Source organism: Chenopodium album, chromosome 12 (assembly GCF_948465745.1).
Source record: "Chenopodium album chromosome 12, dcCheAlbu1.1, whole genome shotgun sequence".
Taxonomy (NCBI): Eukaryota; Viridiplantae; Streptophyta; class Magnoliopsida; order Caryophyllales; family Amaranthaceae; genus Chenopodium; species Chenopodium album.
Window position 1 is genome coordinate 55,503,021 of NC_137845.1, and position 11,770 is coordinate 55,514,790.

An 11,770-nucleotide genomic window follows, 5' to 3' on the forward strand; every position below is an offset into this window, starting at 1 on the left:
AAAATCTTGTAATGCTGTATAATATAAAGTCACAGCTCATTTTAAAAATAAAATAAAACAAACTAACTACTACTACTACCAAAAGTCTAAAGCTTGTAATCCTCCCCTTTCTCCGGTCCCACTCCCAGCAATGCAGGCAGTAGTAGTAGTAGTAGTAAATTAAAAAGAGAGCTAAACAATTAATTACACGAAAATACAAAATTATACTGTATAAATTAAAATTTAAAATAAAAAATGGCAATGAGACACCTTCAATTCCGTTTTTTGTAGTCCTCTTCCTTCTTTCTTCCTCCATTACCAACTTCCCTCTAACCCTAAACTTTTCTCTCTCTTCAAAATTCCCAGATTTTCGATTTCAACCTTCTATTTCACTCTAAATCCATACTTATGACTTGATCATCTTTCTTCTTTCTCCATTTTCTAGAAACTTCTGCATCTGGGGTTGGATTCTGCTCCTGCTTCTTCTTTTGAGCTTAGAGATCGTCAAAGTTAAGTTTCTCTCAGCTCAATTTGCTGCTCATTTCTCCATTTCCAGCTCTTTTTCAGCTCAATTTTACCTGGTTAGTTGTAGTTTTCCCCGTTTTTTAATTTTTTTTTTTTTTTTTTGCTTGAATTTCATGTGAATTGAATTATTTAGCTCCCAAAAAAAAAGATAAGATCTTGATGAAATGGGGAGAAAATTAGCTTTGATTCTATGGTTATCTGTATTAATAAAAGTGATAGTAGCTCAAAATTATACACCAAAAGATAATATTCTGTTGAATTGTGGGGCCACCGACAAACAAGCCACCGATTCCGATGGTCGGAAATGGAACTCCGACAATGGATCTAAGTTCTTGTCTTCAACCAAAAACACAACCACAGCTCCGGCTGACAGTCAAGCACCTGATGTTGCTGAGGTTCCTTTCTTGACTGCTAGAATTTTTCAATCTGAATTTTCCTATAATATTGCTGTTGCCCCTGGTCGGAAATTTGTCCGTCTTTACTTTTATCCCAATACTTATGATGGTCATAATACCACCAATGCTATCTTCTCGGTCGCGGCCGGGCCGTTCACTTTGCTTAGCAATTTTAGTGCTGCCCAGACCACCGAAGCCCTTAACTATGATTACCTTATCAAAGAGTACTCCATCAATGTCGAGGGTGATACTTTGACCTTAACCTTTACGCCCTCGTCTAATTATACCAATTCCTTTGCCTTTATTAATGGTATTGAGGTTGTGTCTATGCCTGATATCTATCAAGATGCTGATGGTACACCCTTTGTTGGTGGAGGTGTCAATTTTAATATCGATAACTCCACCGCCCTTGAGGGTTTGTATCGGCTCAATGTGGGTGGAAATTACATTCCTCCTACCAAGGATACCGGCCTATTTAGGTCGTGGTCTGACGATACTCCTTATATATTCGGGGCTGCAACAGGAACCACTAATGTTGCTGATGTTAATGTCGCTTATCCTGATTCTATACCCTCGTATACTGCTCCTGTCGACGTTTACTCCACTGCAAGGTTCATGACAATGAACAATTCAATCAATGTTAATTTTAACTTGACATGGTTGTTTACGGTTGATACTGGGTTCAGTTACTTGGTTAGGCTGCATTTCTGCGAGATCTTTTCCAATATAACTAAGGACAACCAGATTGTGTTCAATATCTTCCTCAACAATCAGACTGCGACCCCTGGATACGATATCATTGCCTTGGCAGGCGGTAATGGGGTACCTAATGTTCAGGACTTTGTGGTGATTCCTCCCCCTAGTAAAGACCCACAGCAGGATCTCTGGCTTGATCTGCATCCAGATACCAGTTCTAAGCCCAATTACTATAATGCATTTCTGAATGGAGTAGAGGTATTCAAAATAAACGGCACCGATGGTAGTCTTGCTGGGCAGAATCCAATTCCTGCCCCAACGCAGGAGGTCGTTTTCTCTCCATCAGGCTCGTCCCATTCAGCTAGTCATGCTGCAGTTATTGGTGGAGTTGTTGGAGGTGTTGGACTATTCTTCCTGGTTGCTCTATTGGCCTGTTTCATCTCTCGCCGCCGGAGGTATGGAAAGGTCTCCAACCCAAGTGATGGTCCATCTGGTTGGCTTCCCCTTTCCCTGTACGGAAATTCACATACCTCTGGATCTGCAAAGACGACTACCACTGGAAGCTATGCTTCTTCTCTTCCTTCGAACCTCTGCCGCCATTTCTCTTTTGCTGAGATAAAATCTGCCACCAAAAATTTTGATGAGTCTCGTGTCCTCGGTGTTGGAGGTTTTGGTAAAGTATACAGGGGAGAAATTGATGGTGGGACAATGAAAGTAGCTATCAAGCGTGGGAACCCACTGTCTGAGCAAGGTATACATGAGTTCCAGACAGAAATTGAGATGCTTTCCAAGCTTCGTCATCGTCACCTTGTCTCTCTGCTTGGTTACTGTGAAGAAAATGGAGAAATGATCCTTGTGTATGATTACATGGCTTACGGAACCCTTCGTGAGCATCTCTACAAAACCCAAAAGCCCCCTCTGCCATGGAAGCAAAGGCTCGAAATCTGCATTGGTTCTGCTCGTGGATTGCATTACCTCCACACTGGTGCCAAGCACACTATTATTCATCGCGATGTCAAGACAACCAACATTCTGTTGGATGAGAAGTGGGTGGCCAAGGTTTCTGACTTTGGCCTGTCCAAGACAGGGCCGTCATTGGATCACACTCACGTTAGTACTGTTGTGAAAGGTAGTTTTGGATATCTGGACCCTGAGTACTTTAGGAGGCAACAACTCACTGACAAGTCAGATGTTTACTCATTTGGGGTTGTTCTGTTTGAGATCTTGTGTGCTCGGCCTGCCCTGAACCCGTCGCTTCCAAAGGAGCAAGTTAGCTTGGCAGAGTGGGCAGTATATTGCTATAAGAAGGGCATACTTGATCAGATTATGGACCCATATCTGAAGGGAAAGATTGCTCCTGAATGCTTCAAGAAGTTTGCTGAGACCGCTATGAAATGTGTGTCTGATCAGAGTATTGATAGACCATCCATGGGTGATGTGCTGTGGAACCTCGAGTTTGCTTTGCAGCTACAGGAGAGTGCAGAAGAGAGCGGTAAGGATCTTGGCGATGTTGCTGGGATAGACTTTGTTGAAGGCAAGTATGACGTCGATTGTGGAAAGAAGGATCCAAATGAATCCCGAACCTTTGATGGAAACGTGACAGACTCAAGGAGTACAATGAGCATCGGAGGTCGCAGTCTTGCAAGTGAAGATTCTGATGGTCTGACACCAAGTGCTGTGTTCTCTCAGATCATGAATCCCAAGGGACGTTAGATACATGTCCAATGCTTGGGAATTTCATCACCGAAATTTGGTGTTCCAGTCCTATTATTCTGCCTAATCAAAGCGGGTTTGCTAATCGGTTTGTAATCAACCAAACCACACAAGGAACTCCATCATTTCGTCACCAGACTAATAACACTATCCAAATTTTTCATCAATATACACTATCTTCGTTCATCTGTTGAACATGGCTATTTTATTTAATTTCCATCTTTGATCTAGCAGTAAGTTGTATCTATAGTTCTATTTAAAGAGTGAAACTGAAATTGTTTTATATACCATATGTACTGATCTTTCTTGTGTATTTCAGTAATATATGGTTCATATTAGTGGGATTCATTTATTCTTCTAAACTCGCTAATCGGATTCGAGTTTTCATGCTTAATTCCTTTGTTATGTTTGTTATTATTATGTGTATGATTATTGCAATCTTGTTATCTGTTAGATTTGCATAATACAGATTACAGAGTAGTTAGTACTTGTATAATGTGAAAGTGGGTATGTAATCGTGAATATGATGGTGACCCAAGGATAAGAAAGTAAATGCGGCACCACTTAATACGGTTGTCAATTGTGAACACACACATGGATGGGACCCACGATGAGTTGTTCGTTGTTACAACCTAATTGGAAAAGGCAAAATGGAAGGACGGCAATCAAGAAAGAAAGAGTAAAGAAAATTGATAAGGGAGATTTTGTCAAATAATGATAATGGCTGGAATTAGGCTGGACATTATAGAATAATTATGTTATATTCTTAAGAGTATGACACCCCATACTAATTGTTTTACATGTCTAAATGTTTTGCATTTGATAGCTACTACGACTACTTGCTACTTCCTCCATTGGACGAAGTCAATTCTAAACAATTTTCTCAATTAAGACTTAGAGCAAAATGAATACTCCTTCGGTGTTTTATTAAGTGTTACACTTTGATCGGCACATAGTTTTAGACAATTTAATTGCCTTAAATAAAATAAGAGGTAAGTGGGGTAGTTGGAGTATTAAAAAATTGTAATAGAAAGATAGTGGGGTTAATAGTTTATTGAAAAGTAATGAATGTGAGAGGAAAGAAATAAAAAAAATAAATAAATAAAAAGTAGTTGTGGCCTAGTGGGTTTGGGTAGGGACATGAGAAAGATATTATATTAAAATGTAGCTTTTTGCCAAAAAAAAAAAAAAAAAAAAAAAAAGAAATGTAACACTTATTAAAACACAACCGCATTTGATAAGTATAACACTTATTACAACAGATGGAGTTTTTCATTCCTTACTTTTCCTCGCACTACTTTTTAAGTTATCCAATATTTACCTCATACTTAAACTTATTAAAACACGGAGGGAGTTTTCCATTCCTTAATTTTCCTCGCACTACTTTTAAGTTATCCAATATTTGCCTCATACTTCATTTTTGGATTTTTTGTGAAAAACTACCTTATATACATCAAATTTTGTGAAAAACTACCTTATAAAAAAATTGTTGTAAGAAACTACCTTATAAAAACTAAATGGTGTAAGTTGCCACAATGTGCTTAATTTAACAATGAAAGAGAAGGGGAATTAGGGGTTATGAGGGGGCTATGGAGAAATTGGGTGGAAAAGGGAGAAAAATGATTGAAAATGGGTCATTAAACGTTTATTATTTTGGTGCAATAATTCGGCAAAAGGTAGCTTTTTACAACATTAATTGTTTTATAAGGTAGTTTCTTACAACATCTATTGTTAAAAGGTAGTTTCTTACAATATTTTTTTAATAAGGTAATTTTTCATAAAAACTGACTTGTATAAGGTAATTCTTCACAAAAAGTCCTTCATTTTTTTATTGGCTAAAGAAGGTAACGTAATTATTGTATAGGAAGTGGAAATGAGAGTGGAAGTAGGAGGATGAGAGGATAGGAATGCGAGGTTAGCCTAGTTAAAACTAGAAAGGAAAATGTGGCATTCCATTGTTTTTGGTAAAACTAAATTTGAAAATGTGGCATTCCAATGTTGCAAGAGAACAATCTAAATATGTGTATAAACTATAAATGAAGCTTAAAAAAAACACGAGAAAATAATTCTATTGCCAACTGCAATGGTTCCGTGACAGTTTTGGAATTTCCTTATCTCGTTGCACCTTGCACGCAAAAATGAGTCAAATATCTAAACAAAAGAATGCCCTCATTAAGGAAATTTCTAAAAAAAAATAACTACATTTTATTCCTAATTTCCTATATGCATGGAAATATTACTTTGTGCTCACAGGCTCATAGCATATAGTGACTTTTAATTATTCAAAAAAAAAAAAAATATAGTGACTTTTAAAATTATATTTATAATTGTTATGGTTAACTACTTGTTTTGATGTAAGAATTGTAAATTATGAATCTCGAAAATTTTTAAAGATCTGCCACTGGTACTCGTATAAGTTTATTATCTATTAACCTATACTAAAAGCAAATCCTTCCATAACACTTGTCATTACCTTGTGAAAAAATTTTCCACCTTTTTTGCTTTTTTTTTTTTTTTTTTTTTTTTTTTTTTTTTTTTTTTTTTTTGCAAAATCTTTAAGTAAACTATTTATACCTTATGTATTTACTTTCCAATCTGACAATCATATTTCATATATACCCAAATGAAATATTTTTGAATATCTTTTATATACTTTATATTTTGTAATATTATTGTCAAAAATATTTAACAACCGTGCATTGCACGGGATTTTAACCTAGTTTATACTATGTGCAAAGAGATGGTTGGGCAAGAATAGGACTCAATGGTCACTTGTATATGTAACAAAAGGTATAGAAGCCAATGTCATCACAAGATTATGATGATCCACCAAGAAGAATGGGATTCTTCAAAAGAAATTATTCCTTCCGAATCTAATTGTTTGCCCCATTGTAAATATTTGGATCAAATTTAAGTTTATATAATACTTACGCATATAGATACCTAGAGGTGTCAAAACCACACCCGACCCAATCCGATCTGAAACCGACCCGAAAAATATCCGATTCAGATTTGAACTCGCGTGGACATAATAAATTAGCATGACTCGACTTTAAAAATTGACCCGACCCGACCTCATCAGACCCAATCCGATCATCCGAATTGACACCCCTATAGATATCTGATACGCATCTTAGAGATTGTAAAAAATCGAATGAGACAAACAAATAGGGACGGAGGGAGTATAACTTTTATTCATATGCTTTCTACAAGCTTCAAGTATAATTGATTAATTATTATCAGTCGAATCACATAGTCAAGAGATAGACTGCCTTTTTCTTTCAAAAATATTTTTCTTTTTAGTTAATTAGCTCATACGAAGTAATTCATAAAGTGTAAATGTGTAATGTCCCTGAATATTGGACATACAAAATTAACAAGCACCATACATAATGCAGCGTTTTAATAATGCTTGTAAATGACAATTGAGCAATTACTCTCAAAAACAAGTATAACAAATAACACTCATCTAATGCTTTTCACAACTTTACAAGAAAAAGGGAGATTGGGTAAACATAGAGGCATAATTGCACCTTGATCACAAGTCCAAACACCATGTACCACAATCCACAGCTAATCATAGAATAGTATCGTTAAAACGGCCGGCCCTGTGCATCTACAACGGCAGTTATCTTCTTTAGTAATTCTGCCTTGTTGGAGCCTACAAGCTTGTCAATTTCCTGTCCATTTTGGAGGAAGAAGAAACTTGGAGTGGCCTTGATATCAAACGAGGTGCTAAGATCCTGCACCACAGTAATATTCACTTAATAACTAATGGAGAATATAGCATAATTGCAGCAAGTTTAAGGACATAATTAATCAAAGAGACAAGGACTACGAGGATCATGAATATACTATTCAACAGTCTAATATAGCGGGGTGAGGATCATAAATATTCTATTCTATGGTCTAATATAGCGATATGAGGATCAGGAATATTCTATGGTCCACTATCAAATTACTTCACCATCCAAAAAGAAGAATTTAGCACCAATCAGCATGGAGCAAACTTGTCTCAATTCAATTTTTAAATGTGTTGAGATAGATCCACCATCACATCCCTAGTTTTAGAGTTAATTATTGCAACTGTCCAACCCTTCCCATATCCAACCAACATATATCATAAAGATAAATCTGCTTGATAGCAGCAGTTTTGAATATGCAGTATAGAAAAAGTCTACTATGTCCCTTCTAAGTTCTATCAGAATGAATTGTATTACTTACAGGAAGCTCATCAACATCAATAGTGAGGAACATCAAAGAAGTATATTTCCGAGACAATTCACAATAATATGATGCAATCATCTTGCAGGGTCCGCACCAAGCTGCACTAAAATTTGCTATGATCTGTCAGGAAAAAACAAACAAACAGACAAACAAACTTCAGCATGTTTAAGTAGAGCTTATTGTGACTTGTGAGAGGGGAGTAGGGAACCAACTAGCTGGTTAAAATACAAATATGTTGCTTTGGCAGCATAAAGAAGCAAAACATGAGAGTATGAGACAGTGATATTGACCTCATATAAGTTTTACATAGATTCAACAATACCACTTTATAGCATAATGCAACGAACAAAATAATTTTGTCATGACACACACTAATGATGTCATTGCATGAAAGAATGTTGTAAAAGAGTGCAGTAATTAATAAAATTCACCAAATTACCACACTAATTACCCATTAAAATATCATTGTCTTAGACATAAACAATAAGACTAGGGCTACATCCTAGATGTAGTTTTATAATGACACTTACACAGTTACACACTCCTTCCCCCCCCCAAAAAAAAGGAAAAAGAAAGATTGTAAAAAAGAAAAGGCAAACACTTATGATACCAGATGCCCTAAAGTTCTGTCAAAACATTCAAATACATACAAGAAATGCAAGCCTATCATAACCATGGTAACGAAGCAAGTAGTTTCCTATTCCAGGACAAAGTATAGGATATAAAAATGAGGTACGTAAGAAGGCAGCAAGAAAGGTGATTGCACATAGAAAACCAGGAAGATTAAGGGTAAGGTGGCAGCAAGCGAGAGTAGTCATAAGGGAGATAAGCAAGACCTCTAGCCTCATACCTCAAATTAGAAGTAGTCAAATGTCTACTTCTAATTTCTAATTTCATACATTAGGCTGCTGAAATACCTAAATTATGACAATGAGCTCTTTCCCACACAGCTCGTGACAAATAAATAGCTATTAAGATGTAAAGGCTAATAAAGGTTGATTCACACGTTTTGTAAGAACTAAGAAGAGAAGCATTATAAACACCAAAAAAAATTGTACAATTGAAAGATCTTTCCTCTGAAAATCTTAGGGGATAAAACTTACAATCTTGTCTTGTTGATTTGCAAGCATCAACTTTTCCTCCCAAGCTGCAATTGTTGTAATAAGGTGCACATTTCCATCGGCCATAATATAATGAGCAGAAGAATCATCATCGTCATCCTGCACCCAAAATACTATACTTAAGTAAAACTGTCATGTCACTGTGTAATGCCAGTGCCAAATGCTCAACACCGCAACATGAAACACCAAAATCTCAAATTGATAGCGCAAAGCCATTGCTTGACAAACCCTACCAAAGATGCAAGTCCTTACCATCCGACACCTTTCAATAGCTAAAGGGTATTATTCAAATCAGAACTCAAATAACAACCACCAAAAAACCAAAGAAGACAATTACTATCCCATCCCAATTCTCAATCAGAAATTCAATTAAGCTATCCTACCATTGCTACTACACATACACACTCATCTAGTAAAAGATACTAACTTAAGAAAATGAGAATGGATTTTTTTAAGTGGTTTGGTGTACAAAATCCCACATAAATATCAATTTAGGGTAATGCATCTCCACTCACAAACAAGCTTGTTATCACTCAAAACCACCTTACCACAAGTTTGTAAGTGGAGAGCATTCGCCTGAGACATTACATACCAAACGACACACGATAAACATTCTCTTATTTACACAAAATGTGCCGGTAATGCAGAACCCGTAAGATTTTCATATGTAAGAGGGGTCTCAGTTTAAAGGTTGTTGGTTAATCACTTAGGCAATGAACTTAATGATTAAAAAAAAAAGTGACCAAAAATAGCAGTGGTAGAATAACATAATATAAAAATCTAAGGATAGCTTAGGTCCATAAAAACTTACTCTTGAAGCACACAATCCCATTTTACAGCCTCCGCAGCACAATTTACTAAAGATGCGAGCCAGGGTGCTGCTGTCAGAATTGCCTGAAATAAATAATATCAGGAAATTTAGCAAGATCCAATTTTATCAATTAAAAAGAGCAAGCAATTTCATCCTTTTATTAGTAACACCAGCAATATAATCATTTAATTAACACCTTTTTAATACTTTTTTTTGTAGAAGAATTTAAGAAGCCAAAGGAAACTGTCAAAATATATAATAGTATGACAAAATTTCTAATATTTTAAATACTGAATTTATACGAAAAATATGGGATTTCTGCAGGCAAATCAGTGAAGATAATCAAATAAAAGTGACATGATACCTTAGATTAGATGGGATTTAACTAAACACTCAATTTTAGAAGAATTCACAAAAAGAAGAAAACTTTAGCACCCATAAATTAGATCTGCAATAGTTAGAAGATAATGAATGAATCATATGAGACAGCAAAGATCGAAATTGGTGGATGCAAACCTTTGAACAGGGGAAACCCAAAACCCTAATCTTCTGAGAATTACAAGAGTGAGAGAAAAAATCTAGGAAGAAATTAAACTGGGAAATGGAAAAAACCGAGGAAAAATTAGAAGATAAATTGGGGGATTTGGAGTTTGTAGTGTTGTAGAAAAAGGTAAGTGATGCATAAATTGTAGTGGAAGACTGGTTAACATAATTAGACCAAGTACACAAGTGATGTGATACATACACCTACAAATCAACTTTACTTTCCATTATTACTTTTTGGGTCAAAAAATTATTCAGGTAAGGTAGGTTTTAGTGTGAACACCTAAGTTGGACTAGTCCTTTCTTGGAGTATTTCTTACGAACTTGGATTTTAGCATATGCAACATGTGCCCAATTCTACTAATCTTGCCCAATCTTTACCTAATAACCTAATTTAATACTTCTACTGTTTCTTAATACTTACAACACTTCTCTTTTCACGCTTGCCAATGCACTATTTCAATCGTTAATATCTTTAATGATCAATGTGTAAAAATTACGTATAAAAATTTGATATTATGAAAGTATAAATCAAGACGAGTATAACAAGATCCCACATGACTATATTTTTCCTAACCTATAAGTCACCAAAGCTAGTCAAAGTGAAATATGTGAATAGTGTAAAAGTCAAAATGTTGCAAGTAAAAAAAACGGAGGAAGTACAAAGTAGGTAATGATGCAATTTCAAATATGTACTTTGTATGACTAGGGTTATTTATCGGTTTTAAATCCTATCAGATCGGCTCACTACGAATTGAATTGAACATCGGAAGACCAAAAGTATAAAAATTTAAGATTTGAAGACCAGTCAATTATGTTAAGACTAATACCAGACTAGCCTAATATAATTAGTCTAAAACCTAAACTAAATTGAATATAGACTTTATCCCCTCTCCTTTACAGATATTGAAAGGAAAGACTAATTTTTAAAATACACATATGCTTCGATATCTTCTCACCATCCTTGTTAAGTTTTCAAAACAACCATGCATATGTAAAATGTTTGCCTAACTCTACTTTGTTACTACCCCTTGGTCTCTTTTTGTTGTTTTTGATTGAGGCTTCGCATTTCCTTTTCATCTAGAGAACGAAATTCAACTTAATCCCAAATTTCATCCTTATTATCTCACATTTATTTTCTTACGTTTTAATTTTGAGAACATTAATATTGAATCTCCTCTATTACTTATATTAATACAATATCTAGTGCATATTTATTGGTAAGTTGTATATAAGAAAAATAAAATAAAATTACTTGTCCGAAATATGTCAACCTGTCCCGAATTAGTTGACTAGACAATTCGAGAGTATGTAAAAAGTGTAAGGGTCTTAGCCTTAAATTGCTTCTAGTGAGATTGAACCAAAGGTTGCTAAATACAATTGGGTGTATGGTGCACCTAATGTATTTTTTTTTGCTTATCTATACTTATATATTAAAAAGCGTTCCTAAAACAGAATATGTTTTATGTGTCACCTTACCAACAAGTCTTAAGTTACAAGTCTTACCATCTTAGCCATTTATTTATTGTGTTTTTTAATCCAATAAAAATTATAGTTAACTTAAATAAGATAATTAGTGTTTTATTATACTACTAGTTTGGGGCCCGGGCAATGCTCCGGGTTTTGTTTAAATACAAAATGAAAAAATTACCTTGAGTTTAAATAATATATTGGAACCAATACCTTAAGTTTAAATAATAAAATAAAAATGGTAAAATTAGTTGGTGATAGAAAGAGAGATTTAGTAGTATTTGTTTTAC

The 11,770-nt window shown here is 35.1% G+C and overlaps 2 protein-coding genes across 2 annotated transcripts; one reads left to right on the plus strand and one right to left on the minus strand.

Annotated features, from left to right (window-relative positions):
• Window positions 1-207: 207 nt before the first annotated feature.
• On the plus strand, window positions 208-3,700 carry LOC145570669 (receptor-like protein kinase FERONIA). The gene has a single exon (XM_081629810.1). The coding sequence runs from the start codon at window positions 669-671 to the stop codon at window positions 3,306-3,308; it is 2,640 nt and encodes an 879-aa protein (XP_081485936.1). The 5' UTR covers window positions 208-668; the 3' UTR covers window positions 3,309-3,700.
• A 2,994-nt stretch (window positions 3,701-6,694) lies between these two features.
• On the minus strand, window positions 6,695-10,181 carry LOC145572693 (thioredoxin H-type-like). The gene is made up of 5 exons (XM_081631663.1): window positions 9,984-10,181; window positions 9,468-9,550; window positions 8,639-8,755; window positions 7,533-7,655; window positions 6,695-7,051 (listed from the first exon to the last, which is right to left on the minus strand). Exons 2-5 carry the CDS (start codon window positions 9,486-9,488, stop codon window positions 6,902-6,904), a joined length of 411 nt encoding a protein of 136 aa, XP_081487789.1. The 5' UTR covers window positions 9,489-9,550; window positions 9,984-10,181; the 3' UTR covers window positions 6,695-6,901.
• Window positions 10,182-11,770: the final 1,589 nt, after the last annotated feature.